Source organism: Condylostylus longicornis, unplaced genomic scaffold (assembly GCF_029603195.1).
Source record: "Condylostylus longicornis isolate FDR11 unplaced genomic scaffold, ASM2960319v2 ptg000026l, whole genome shotgun sequence".
NCBI lineage: Eukaryota > Metazoa > Arthropoda > Insecta > Diptera > Dolichopodidae > Condylostylus > Condylostylus longicornis.
The window spans coordinates 2,145,564-2,160,539 of NW_026577995.1; the positions used below are offsets into that span (position 1 = coordinate 2,145,564).

A 14,976-nucleotide genomic window follows, 5' to 3' on the forward strand; every position below is an offset into this window, starting at 1 on the left:
GCTACAAGAAACAAATTAAAAAAAAAAATAATTATTTATGTAAATCATTCTAATTGAAAATTCAATATGTATAAAATTTTATTCGTAATTTTGCAAATATAACATAATGGCCCCATTATAAAATATTTATAATTCATAAATGGCCACATGATATATTTTTCTCTGGGAAGTGTTGCAAAGATTTATAGTTTTATTTTTAAAATATGTAAATACAAAATATTCAGTGTCCAACATGATAGTTATGCATATTTGAAACTCATAAAAGTTATATATTATAAGAATTTAAAATATAATTAAATAAATAAAGAAAACACACATAAATATTCTTTTTTTTTTTAATAATTATTTTAATATATTTTTTTTTTATTAATTTTTCGTTCTTATATGGTATATTACAAAAATAATATCATTACTAATATAACAAAAGATACAATAATTGAAACAAAAATTACATTCAAAATTAAGAAAAACCAAAAAAAAAGAATTTTATAAATGAAAATTAATTTATTTTAAAAGTACAAAAAGAATACACATTGAGAATAAATAAAATAAAATTTTTAAATAAATAGAGAAAAGATATAATAAGTAAAGAATAATTTTAATTACAGAAGACAAAAATTAATTAGGAAATAAGTGAAATATAAATAAAAAAATTTAATCTTATAATCAAAAAATTGTGAAAGGATTTTTTTTACATCATTTACTTAAATTTTAAAAAGTAAACAAAATATATATATAAATCGTTTTGTTTTTTTTTTTTTTAATGTTATTTTAAATAATCGCTATATTATTTTTTTCTTTTACTTGTTATACTGATTCGAAGCAGACGTTTTAAGTGTTCGTATTTCTTATTAAATAAATCTTAAACTTAAAAATATTTTACATTAGAATTTTTTTTTTTTATCTAGTCGATAATATGAAATATAAAATGCATAAATTGTGTAGTTTGTTTTTTTTTTTTTAGCCCACCGATAAATAATTTTTAAATTAAAATTTATAATTTTCAAATAATATAATACAACAACCTCACCTCTTAAATATTAATATTAATACTTTTTTTATATTGATTAATAGATAAAACTACGGATTTGTTTTACGGATGTGAAAGTGTAATTTTTAAGAAATTAAAAATATAAAATAAATTTTATTGTTGACTAAATGAACCGAATTACAAACAGAAGATTAAAAATAATAAAAGAAAATTGGTTCTAGAAAATGAAATTCAATTGTAATTTGATTTTCTTATTTTAAAATTGATATTTAATATAGGCTGCTATTTAAGCATTTAATTATTAATTTAATTATTTTTTTTTTTTTATAATAATTTCTTATTAATTCGAAATATATATTGAATTATTTTGTATATAATTTAAGTCGTTCGTAGCAAAAAACAAAAAAAAAAAAACAAAAATTTTTCAATTAAAATTTTGTCGACTTTTAATTAAAAACTAAAAAATAACATTCATTTTAATTATTAATAAAATAAAATAGATTTAAATGGAGGAAAATATTAAAATTAAAAAAAATCAAATTATAAAATAGTACACAACAATATATACCACCCTCTTTAAATATACAAAATTACCACCATATTAGAAAATTTAAATTAATTCGATTCCATAAATTTTACATAATATTCATAAATAATATCTATCACCTAAAAAAAAATTTGGATCACTCATTTTTATAATACACATACAATATACACATCATTTTTGTTTCTCACTTATTTTAAATACAAAATAAATTAAAATAAAATAATAATTTTTTTCATGTCAGGGTTTCGAATTTTTTTTATTTTTCGAATTCAAATTACCAGAGCAATATTACGATTTTTTTACTTACATTTTTGATATACATAATTTTCAATTTTAGAAAAAAAAAAGCTACATTTTACATATTACGAAAATAATAAAAGAAACAAAAAAAAAATAAAATTAATACAATTCTTCTTTTTTCTTACACAATTTTTTTCTTTTTATAATATTTTTTTCCTTTTATTAAAATTTAAATCGATTTTTATATTTTTTTTTGTTTGTTCAATATTTTTCGAATTTTTTCATATTATTTTCGTAATTATTTCTTTTAATTTTTTTGTTTTTTTATTTTCTTGTAAAATATTACATAAAAAATATACATTAAAAATATTATTTTATATAAAATATTGAATAACATTGAAATTCTATTGAAATATTAATGTCAATTTTTATATTATGATATTTTATTGTATTTGTTAATTAATTATGATTTTATAATGTTAAATTTAACTGATAGTATTCAATTACTATTATAATTAGTTCTTATTACAATACTGAAAGTCAATTAAAACAAACTAAGCAAATTATGTGAATAAAGTAAAAAAATATGATGTTTTTAACATTTTATATAATAAATTTACAGTTTTAAAAAAAATTTACAGTTTCTTATTAATACACAATGGATTTGTTTAGATGGGTATAGCATTGAGCGTATGCACAGCCGCCCTTCTGGTTTATTTCTCACATCCTCTCTTCTATAAAAAATAAAATTTTAATTATAAGGAAGAGGGTGTGAGAAGCAAAAAGTAAATGCTGTTCATATTCTCAATATATACTTGTATAAAGAGAAAAATAAATTAAGAAAAATATTATTCAATAAAAAACTAGACTTTCTTAATCATTTGTAAAAAAAAAAATGTACAAATTATATGAAACATTTTTTATTATAAATTCTAACAAGAGCAAAAATAATAATTTCAATTTTAGTCATTTTTCCATGTTGCCACGGAAGCAAATAGAATTTTTTAATAAAATTTTAATAAAGTATGATTAAAGAAAATACTAAATAAATTAGATTTCATTGAATTTTCGGTAAATATATAAAACTATTCGTGTATGTAGTTTGAATTCAATAGAAATAGATTTTTTTTTTTTATTTAAAATATTTTTTATTTAAGAATTTATGCACTCATTTCTAATGTATATTTTAAATGTAATATTAATATAAATTTTATTTATTAAGAATTATTAATCTGATTATTATCATTGTTATTGTTTTATTATTATCCTTTTGTTTTTAATTATATATATATATATTTTTGTTTTAAATAAGTATTTTATAAATATGCGTATTATATATATATAAATTATATAAACATATAATAATAATAATATTATCTACTTTTAAAAATTTACATGTCATATTATTATTTTAAGATTTCTTTTTTTTTTTAATTTTTCTGTTACGCGTTTTTATTCATTAATTTTTTTTTTTTTGTAATATATAATTTTCATTTACAATGAGTATATACTTTTTTCTGATTTAATTTTTAATTACAATTTGTTTCTTTATTTTTTAACTATTTAATGTTATATTTTCTTTTTTATACATATAATTAATGCTAGAAATCTTTTGTTTTTATTAAATATTTACTTTCATTTTTATCTTTTAAGCTTAAAATGTTAAAAAAAGGTTTGTTATTTATTTTCTTTTTTTTTAGCAAATTATTCAATCAAATGAAAAACTTTTTTTTTGTTTTGAAGATTATGAATTATGATTATGAATTGTTGTTTGTTTTGTTTTTATTTGATTTTTTAATTTCTAGTCAGTATATTTAATATATAAATGTGTATATAAATATATATTTTATACATAAATTTTATACTAAAGCCCCTAAATTTATTTAATAAGTTAGAAATCATCATTTTTCATATTTTGTTTTATAAAATTATTCAAATTTGATGTACATATATATAATTCAATAAATTTATGTATATATTTCAAAATATTATCAGAATTTTTATGAGGGCGGGGGGGGGCGGAGGAGTTGGAAGCTTTTTATTTTTTTTTTTATCTCTTATTCAAATATACATGCAATAATTTTTGAATTTTTTTTTTTCCAAAATTACATTAAAAATATACTTGTTATAAAATAATAATAAAATAATAAGGAAATGAAAAGCATTTTTTAATTTATAATTAAAATTTAATATTTTTATATTTTTGTTTTTTTCACTGAATCATTTAAATATAATTTTTTTTATATTATATATGTATTATAGTAATTATTATTTACATAATATCTGATGTTTTTATTTTCCTGATATAATTAATAATTTAAGAAAAAAAATTCTTATTTCTTTTCTGCGAACTATTTTTTCATTTAATATTATGTACTATAATAAAAATTTTTTTTTACCTTTTTTTAACTTTTTTTTACTAAAATTTGTTAGATCACATAAAATAAATCTACATATTATGTATATTAAATTTAATTTTGCTTTAATTTTTTGATCAATAATTCATTACAGATTTTCTTATTAAATTATCAAAAGTTTATATAAATCAAAAAAAAAAATAAAAACGAATTAATTTAAATAAAATTTTATGGCTTAAATGATTATGTATATATATATAATGATTATTATTCATTTATTTTCAAATAGTCTGATAATTTTTTATTTATTCTTTAAATTAAATCAACTACAATTCTCTAATTCTAAGTTTATAGTTGTTGATTTTATCGTGTACGAGGTGTTGCTCTGAAATTAAAAATTTATTTTTAAATTTTTATTATATTTTATAAAATATTTAAATAAATATACTACATAATGAAGATGTTTATTAAAATTATTTGTACCTTTAAATATGAATAGTGAAAAATAATTAAATAAATTTATAAATGTATTAATTGACATGGAAAATCATTAGTTTCAATGATTTTCCATTTTCATTTTCTTGTTTTCATATAGTATTGTTCCTTATACATATATTAATTCATACGTATAAAGAACAATACTATATTATAAATATTCGTTATAAATATATTTCTAATTACATTCACTTATAAAATAAGTTTTAAGAATAATCACCCAATCCCAAAACTCATTTTTTTACTTGTTTAGATCTTGAGTAATTTTCAAGCAATATTTGATGTTTTCAAAATAGTTAAATCAATTTCTATGCCAAAATTTTATAAAAAAAAATTAGGCTTAAGCGTTATTAATTCGATATTGATAGTAATATACTAGGAATTTTTAAAACTTTTACCTTGGTGATTGTACACGTTGTTTAGGTGTTGAAATATTTCCATTATTTGATATTCTATTATTCGGTGTTCTTGCTCTGTTACAGGTTGCATTTTGACCTGTAACATTATTTACCGTTGTTAGAGCGGTTGTATGTGTCGGAGCATTAATTGGCGACGTATTCGGCGGCGCCGTATATTTTTTTGGAGGAACAATTCGACTTGGTGATCTAAAAGCTTTAGTTACTTCTTGTGTCGGCCTGTTTACAGGATTAGATTTATTCTGAATAATTTTTCTCCTATTTTCAATTATTATGTGTTATTTTTTGAGGAAATACCAAAAAATAAAACAAAACAATAAAAAAAAAAAAATTAAAAAAAATAATAATTAAAATTTTATACGAAAATTGAAAACATTAATGCATGCATACACGCATAAAAATAATTAAAACATATTAACTCTTGAAACCAAAAAAATAAAAAAAAAAGAATAAATTTTGAATAAAATTAAAATTAATCGAATAGTAAAAATTTAAGTTTTTTTCGAACTCGACATATTTGCTTTATCATTTACAGTTATATTGCTTACTTGCTGGCTGGATAACTAACTGGTCTTGGTATTCTGGATCGTAGTCCGCCACTAGCCGACGTAGGTGTTGATCCACCGCTCTTTGTTTCTTTTTCACTAGCTAAATCTTTAAGCATCATACTTGAGTCTTTACTTAATAATTCCCATTGGATTTGTAATCGTTTAAATCGATTACTTGAAATTTTATTCTGCCGTTCTTTTTCCGCTTGTGTCATTTCTTTAATATTTTCTTTTTCAAGTCTATTATTACTATTATTGACACGTAATCCAGCCATTGATATATTTGGTGAATTTGGGGGCGTTGTGAATTTCTTCCCACTTATATTAGTATGCAAATAATTTGTGTGTGTAGGACCACCACTTTCAATATTGCCATTTTGAATAAATGAAACACGTTTCTGTTGACATAGAGCTCGACTGACCTCATTTTTCAATTTCACGGCATCATATTGTATATTGGTTGAATTGTTCTCAGCTGATTCTAATATACTTGCAATTTCAGCATAATATTTTAAGTCAGATTTTGGTACATTTGAAAGAAAATTTTCAGCTCGAATTCTTGCATCCAGATCATAGTCTCGTCTTGATTTGCGTTCGAGTGAATTCCGATTTTTTGAATAATTATCGAGTATGCAATTAATATCATTACGATCTGATAGTAAATTTTGATGCATATCATCATAATATTGTAACTCTTTTTCATCTTCTGGTGCTTCAGCTAAATATTCTTCTATTATATTATGTTCATCATAAGGTGGTTCTTGTAAGCTTCTGCGTTTTTCTAAATTTCTAACATTGGAATTTTCTTCTTCAAACATGCTATTACGTTTTAAGCGTGTTGCTTGAGATCCTGATTTTAAATTACGTCTTAAAATTCCCTTGGGTGTACGTCCACTTGGTGGCAGCTTTTCTTGTAAAATTTCTGAATCGATTCTATTATTTTCATATTGGTAAACGAACATATTTTTTAGAGGATCTATGTTATTAAGTGCTGGGGCTGAGCCTACAATTAAAAATTAAAAATTTAAGGTTTTTGTTAATCGAATTTCATTTTTGCTTTATGAATATACATATATAAAATGAGAGTTGAAGCTATTACCTGGCGAGTTCGATGTTAAAGTTGGCGGGTCAAAATCTGAATCTGTTAGGAGTGTTGATGATCCACGGTAACCAGAACTTGGTTGATGACTAGAGCCAGAACTGGAATCACAGGCTTGTTGTAGTTGTTGTTGTTGGAAAAACATAGCACAATCACATAAATTTGTTTTGACAGCATTTCTTCTTATCGGTGGTGACATACAGAATAAAGGTTTCATTGAACATTCAGGATCTAGTTCAATATCTGCCTCCGGAATGTGTTTTAATCGTTTACGATATTCTATTGGTAGTAATGTGACTAATGATTTCCAATCAGTAATATTTTTATAATCTATATTCTTTAACACTTCTTCTTGAGAACTAGTCAATGATTTTGGTCTTATTTTGAAATTACGATGATTTCCAGTTGCAGCCGCTAACGCTGCTTTATAATTAAAAGGCGATAAAACAATGTCAGCTAAATTATTTTTAACAAATCCTAAGTCCGGTAGAGCATAATTTGGATAAATGACATAAACAGGAGCTGGCTTTTCATCACCTAGTTTATTTAATTTAGCTAAAAATGATGGAGGTACAAAACGTACACGATCTTTGAGCAAAAATGATGTTTGTATTGAACGTGTAACCACTTCTGTTGGTATTTTAATTCGATCAGCGTTGTTATTGCAATAAATTTGGGTTAAATTATCTGAAGTTCGACTAGCGTCCGATGAAAGACTGTTGTTGTTATTAATTTTATTCAAATTATTATTATTATTATTTTGTAAAGCTAAATTTAATAATTGTGGGTTCCGTAGAATTTGTTGCTGTAAATGTTGTTGTTGTTGCATACGTAATTTATGTGTTGGTGAACTTTCATAAGCATCACGATATAATTCAGTTGATTTAGTCTTTTTAGTTGGTGTTGTGTTTAGCGAATCCTTATTACTACAATTACTTTCTTCACATATGTCTAAACTATCTAGTTGATAACTTGAATCTTCATTGACTTGTTCTAAAGCTGTATTACGATTATTTTGATTTAATGTCATTACATTATCATCGTCATCATCTGTATGTTCAACGATTTTCAATTCGGTTTCAAGAAGATTATCATCTTCTTTAATAGCATCTCTTGCTGTTGTGCCAGAAGAACATGATTTATCAGAGTCATGCATAATTTTCTTGCGACACCGTTGATTATTTTGTTGTTGCTCAGAAGATGAGCTAGCATTACTTGATGGCCAACAGCCAGATGAAACATCCATACAAGTATCACTTGAACTACTTTTTTGTTTTATAAACAATTTGACTAGATTAAATGCTGGTTGATTTTGTTGCTGGTTTTTTATTACTCCAGAGCCACCATTCGAGCCGCAATCTGTTCCGTTACCAATTGATGATTCATCAGTTGTGTGCATAACATTTGATGATCCATCTCCAGTTTCATTTGTTTGGTCAGTGCTACAATCATCAACTGATATTGCTGAAACAGGAATCTGGCACATAGGAAGAAGATTACGTAATTTTGTGGAGTCAACCTGAAAGTGTTATACATACATACATACAGATATAATTCTTGTTTCACTGTTTTATAATTAAAATACTTACAGTTGAAGTACTGATTGCTTGAGAAACATTTAATTGCCTTTGAATTTCTTTTCTTATACGTAAATTAGGTAAGCTTGAACTTTTTCGAACAAAACAGTGTGGAGCGTGTCTCGTAATGACATTAATTGATGTATTATTGTTCCCAGAAGGATATCTAAATATTGAAGAAAATTTAATTATAGAAAAAAGTTGATTTTATTAAAAAAATCCTGTTGTAAAATATTCATTTTAAGATGTACATTATTAATAAATAACAAAAAATTGTAGTGATACATTTTTGATGTTTTTATGAATAGATTCCTCTTGTTTTTGATAATTTTCTGCGAAATGTATTAGTTACTTTTTTAAAGCTTTATATATTCACAAATAGATATAATTTTATATTGTACATTACAGATGAATTATACTTAAGTCTTTAAATTGATTTGACCTCAAATAAGCTTTAACTATGACGTGCACATTAGAATGGGTACAATCGATAAACAGAACGGAAATTTAATAAATACAAATTTCCTTTACTCTAATAAGAGGGGGGCTAAAAATACTATTGTTTAAAAGTATGAAAGTAAATGAGAATTTGAATTTGTAGCAGACAACAATGCGCACACGAAAAACTTTTGAGATATTTTAAAACAGACAGTGCTTTGCATTTTTACAGTTCAAATACACTGTCCATTTGTTAAGCGATGACTTCAAAATAACTGTAGTGCTAATATAATAAAATAAAATCGCCTAATATTTTACGAGTTTTATGTATTTGAATTGAATACTACTTGTCTATTGTTTCATGGTAGTAAATGTACATATTTGATTAAATAGTGCACAAAAACAATTGAATTACCTTTGCAACTGCAATGCGCTATTCTTTTTTAATTTACTCCACGTTGTAAAAGCATTGTCCGATCGACACATTGATACTTCTAAAGATTTTCTTTTTACAATGTCATCTAAATTGCTATGCAAATTTATAAAATTTTGTCTATTCCTAATATTTAATTCATTCGGTTCAGCTACAAGAATATAAAAAATAAAAATTAAATTTTGTTACACGAAGTTGTAAATTTAGCAATTGTAGTTCTTGATATTGAAAAATTGCTTACCATAAAAACTTTCATCCGAATATAATGTGCTCCCTTCAAACGCAATTGTATAATTGTCTTTATTAGCTTTACAAGTTAAAATAATATCAGCATCATCTTGATATGCATCTAAATCCAATGAATCAGTACTAATATGGGATTCTTTAACTGGTGAAAACAATAGCTCCGATTTACATATTGAATTATCAATTTCACTTGTTGTATGCTTCTTACTACAAAATGATGGTATATGTGTTAATAGTGAATGAATATCTTCAGTACGAAAACTTTCCATATCAACTTCAGCTAAATTAGCATCAATATCTTTAGCTAAATCTTCATAATAAGATAATTCACCAATTCCATTATAAGAAGCTGATAAAGATGATAGTACACTTTGATGTGCAACACCATCTCTATAACCATAATCTAAAAACCATTGATAATCAGAATTATCATGTGTAAAATCATGTGATGAAGCTATTGAACAATTCAAATGACCATTTGTAAATGTAAATCCTGGTGTATTTGGACTACCATATGCTGTAGCAAATGTTGTTAAATGCTGTTGACCAATATTAGCTGGATTACTATTATAATCATCTTGTCCACTAACTGGACTTGATAATAAATTTGCTGCCATCATTGTAATATCGTTTGAATTATTTTGACCAGATGTTGAAAAGATATCGTTATTATTATAACTTAATGCCAAATTATTAATTTGTTCATTTAATATTATGCTACGTAATGTATTTTGATAACGACGATCTAAATTATTTAATACAATTGCAACATTTTGTTTTAAATGTTCTTCAGTTAATTCATTTTCAATTGATCTTTGCAATATATTATCTTGGCTTGTATTACTTCCATTAATGCTACTATTGCTGTCATTAATATCATTAAGTGATCCAACACTACATTGAATATTATTGTAGGCATTAAATGTATTATAATTGTATGGCATTCCATTATTATAATAATTATTCAAATTAAATATTGTTGCATTTGGACTTGTTAATGGTCTTTTATACAATATTTCTTGATTGCTAATATTTGAATTTTGTATATAATTTTGTTGAAAATTTCGATTATTCTGTCTTATTTTTGTTGGTGATAATAATGTTGTTGGATGAAGACGTTTTGGTGAAGTTATTATTGTTGGATTATTATTACAACTTATTTGATTATTAATATTAGAGGAGAAAACAGAAGAAGGAGGTGGTGGGCGACGAGGTGATGATGATAATGAAGATGATTTATGTAATGGTGATGATGATTCGGTGTTTGGGTGTTCGGTCATGCCACGGTGAGATTTTATTCCTAAAAGAAAAAAAAATAAAAAATTTGTAAGTAAAACATTACAAACATAAAATATGTAATTATATAAAAATAAACATGTAATAATTTTAATATTATTAAATAATATATTTTTATCTATTATAATTGAAAGTATGTTATAACATTTTCCATAAAATTATGTTAAATATAAGAGAAAGAAACTTCCAACATAAATATATTCAATATACATATGTAAGTTATACACATATTACCAGGACAGTAATGTAAGTATGAGGTTTACACTTGTTTTACACATTTTAACTTTATATACTTACAATAATATTTTACTTATTTATTTAATTAATCATAATACACATAAAATAATTTTGTGTCTCTCAATAAATTAAACTTATGTTCTCATCAATTTCCAGAAAAAAATTATACTATTTAAAAAAATTCTCGTAAAGCTATGAGGGTAGCAAGCTACATAATTAAAAAGCTACAACTTCTTTTTTTTTTTATTATTCACAATAACAAAATATGGAAAAACTTCTCACATAAAAATAAAGAAACTGAAAATAATTGCGATGCGGGTATGTGAGTGTGTATACAAAACACTTCATTAATAATAATATAATGAGAGGTTTTTAATCATATTTGGTAATTGCAAACCTACAAAAATAAATAAAAATTATGTGATAAAATTTAAAAAAAAAATTTCATAACTTTCGAGCCATAAATTTTAAATTATAAATATTGAAAAGTTTATCTAAATTTGGAAAGTTCAATTTTTTATAAGGTTTATTAAGTAAAAGATTTCTTCATTTAATATACAAATTTTTTTTAAAAAATCATGAAATTTTGGATATTAATGTAGAAGACTTTAGTAACAAAAAAACAACAGTACCTACTTAAAATTAATTAACATATTTAATTTTATATAATTCTCCTACAAATTAATTTCAGATCGCAATACTTAAACAGTAAACTAACTTGAACTCGTAAAATTGAAATAAATTTTGTAATAAATCAAAAATTTCAGATTTCACGGGAAATTATTTTAAATAGAAAATAGACTCCTACTGATGCTTATGATTCTGAGAATTGAAATGAAGTTAAATCTAACTAGTTGTCTTGTAGTTGTAAAGTTAATTGTAATTGTATAGTGACCTGGCTGGGCTTTGAACCCGCAACCCTTCAGTTAAAGGATCAGTACAATAACCACTGTACCATTAAAATTGTTGTAATTAATGTAAATTAGTTGAAAATCACAGATGAAATATTTGTTTTTTTTTTGCAAATACAATAATTTTAATATTATAATAAATAACAAAATAAATCCGAAAATCTCCAAATCAAGTACTTAGTTAGTCTTCAAAATTAAGTTCTAAATTAAATTTTTAAACGATTTTTGTTTAAATGAAAATAAAATATTTTCTAATACAGAATTTAATTTTTAATTAAAATTATCATCGTTTTTCTGAAAATATAAAATTATTTTAAATATAGTACACTATATAGGCATTTGGTATGTATCAACCTTTAAAAACTACTTTAAAAATTATGAGATTTCTTTGATCTTGTCTATATAAAAAGAAAACAGAAATCAAATAATACAAGAATTAACAAAAAAATTAAAATACGAAAACAAATTACAATATTAATTTTATTAGACTTCTCTCAATCAATATAACAGAAACCTTCCAATTCACATTCATACAAATATTAAGTTGTATAGATTTTTGTACTCAATATGGAAAATACCAAAAGTTCAATAACATTTTTTCAACTTTCAATATTTGATTGCAATACAGAAATTGTTTGTACAATATTATTGTTTAATTTTAAATTTGAAATTCTCTCTTTTGAATACTAAAAATACCATAATTCAATACTGATGGTTATGGTGCCATTATTACTATATAGCTGTATACAAATGCTGCTTCTCTGTTTTTCTGATACTATTATAACAATTTCAATTAAATGTTTTGCGATAATGATGCATTTTTAATATGCACTTGAGATAATAAGCAAAATAAAAGAGGAAAAGAAAAGAAAAAGAATAAATGAACAAAAAAACTATTTTAAATTTTCCCATTTCCATTCCAATTTTTAATTGAAACCCATCATTAGTCATTGTGTGATAAATTTGTATATATGTACTTATAATGTAAGTGTATATAATTATAAATTTTTTTGCTGCGGTACCAATAAATAAAATTTGAATATTTATTTAGCATCTTTAATTCAAATATATTGTAGATTTTACATAATGAATAAAATATATGTATATACATATATATTTTTGCTCATAAAAATTATGTTTGTATATACAATTATAATCTTTACAAAAAAAAAAAAAATAAAACAAGAACCATTGTATAATTAATTAAATGTACAAAATGAAAAAATACAAGAAAATTTCACTTTCTCTCTGAATAATACTTATTGTGTTATAGGCATATGATAAAATTGAAAGTGATTTCTAGAAATAAAATCATTAGATCATACTCAATAAAATTCAAAAATTAAAAAAAAAAAGAAATAATTGAAAAAGGAATATTGAACTTATTTTTCAAAAATTCAAAATAATTAACAAAAAAAATGATATGAACATGTGTTCAATTTTCAAATTTAAAAAAAGGCGTCTTATTCTTTTGCACATACAGCGGTGTTAATAATCACATTATTTTTGTTCCGCATATAGAAAGCCGATAATCTCACATAAATCTAAAATATTAAATGGATAAAACATGTGCTTTTTGATGGTACATCTACATCAATTCCAAAATCAATTTATGGGGTAAAATTTTTAAAATTTATCCCATTTATAGTTCAAATGGGAAATTTTTACTTATTGTGTTGTGTACTTAAAAAAAAAACATATTTTACTAGATTTTCGTATCGTACTTAATTGTCATTTAAAATATCAAATTTAATTTCATTAGGTTTGAGCCTTGTAGTACACTTGTATTTTTTTAATGTCATTCACCTCCCTAATATGTCCTTTTATTTTCAAATTAGAATTTTTGTTTTCGTATAAACTTCAATTTCTTTGATGATGAGTTAAGTCAATGTATGAGTTAAGGAATGAGAATTGAATGATGGCTGGAAGATCCGTTTTATAAAATGTAAGTATTTTTCGTAGATGTTCAAAAAATTCTCTTAACAATTAATTTTCCTAATGGTTTGTTTTTGTACCAATTTATTTAAGAAAAATTTCAAGTTCTGTGTAAATCCAGTTGAAACTGGAAAATTATTCAATAAGTAAAGGAATTATATTTTCAGTTTTTAAATAAAAGATCTGTCCTTATATTCTGATTTTAATTCTGTTAATATTGGAAAGGTTAACCCCTTTAGTTAAAAATTATTCTGATTGAAGTTTAGAATTTAGGAAATCAACTCTCTTCAAAATTCCAAGAGAAAAATTAATTTTTACACAAATTTAGACAAAATTGTGCGCATAAATTTCCTCCATTTTATTTTTATTAGATAATTAAAATTTTTATATTTTCCAATTTTGTAAATGATTTTTTTTAAAATATGAATGAAAATTTTATTGTTCAAGTTGTTCGTCCTTAAAACTTTTATATTTTAAATTAAAAAAAAAACATTCAATATATTTTGACTTTGAAACAAATTTTTAAACAATGTCTGTTGTTTTCATATTCTGCATTAATTCAAGATTTTCTTTTGCCCCTTTCTTATTAAAAAATCAACTCTAATATATTTATAGAAAGAGTAGAAAATGATAGAGAAACCTTGTTAACATTATAATTATTATTTTATATTGACATTTTATATTTAAACCAAGGATTTTTTCTTTCTAATTTCTAAAAAGAATTACGCAAGGATTGAAATTTTTAAAAAAGGATAAAATAATTAATATAAATACAATATTTTTTTTATAATTTTTAGATTGCAAGTATAGCTAGAAAAGTTAGTTCTCTTTTATGTCAACTCTTCAAAAATCAAAAGATAATCTTTAGAACCAATGTGAAAGCATTGTTGGATAAGATTCTAATTTCTACTCAAAGATTCTAATTTCTTGTGATTATATCACAAAGTATTTAAATCTATTTATGTATGCCGATAGCACATATTTTGAAATAAAATTTTTTAAACTGTTATATTCATCTATAAAATTAAGTGTAAAAAAAATGTTCCTTCTATTTAGGTATAAGTGTCCCTAATACTGACATAGATAAAAGATAGTATTGCGATAATTTTAATGAATATAGAAAAAAAAATTTTATATATGTATATGTGTATGTTGTATAAAGATACCGTATATATCTCAGTATTACCGCCAGTGTCAATATTAGGGGCGT

General features: G+C 22.9%; 1 protein-coding gene across 4 annotated transcripts in view; it reads right to left on the reverse strand.

Moving 5' to 3' along the window:
* Positions 1-334: 334 nt before the first annotated feature.
* The window catches only part of LOC129607094 (putative uncharacterized protein DDB_G0282133), a 130,852-nt gene continuing 116,210 nt past the window's right edge, over positions 335-14,976 (reverse strand). For 2 of the 4 annotated variants that reach the window (XM_055517824.1, XM_055517825.1), the window contains 7 exons: positions 9,383-10,687; positions 9,124-9,292; positions 8,283-8,436; positions 6,694-8,212; positions 5,595-6,597; positions 5,029-5,304; positions 340-4,520 (listed from right to left, as the gene is read on the reverse strand). In XM_055517824.1, coding sequence (XP_055373799.1) covers positions 4,499-4,520; positions 5,029-5,304; positions 5,595-6,597; positions 6,694-8,212; positions 8,283-8,436; positions 9,124-9,292; positions 9,383-10,667 — 4,428 coding nt within the window. In that variant the 5' untranslated portion in view covers positions 10,668-10,687 and the 3' untranslated portion in view covers positions 340-4,498. Of the gene's footprint in view, positions 4,521-5,028; positions 5,305-5,594; positions 6,598-6,693; positions 8,213-8,282; positions 8,437-9,123; positions 9,293-9,382; positions 10,688-14,976 lie in introns of all 4 variants that reach the window. The other 2 variants (XM_055517823.1, XM_055517822.1) reach the window with 2 other exon arrangements.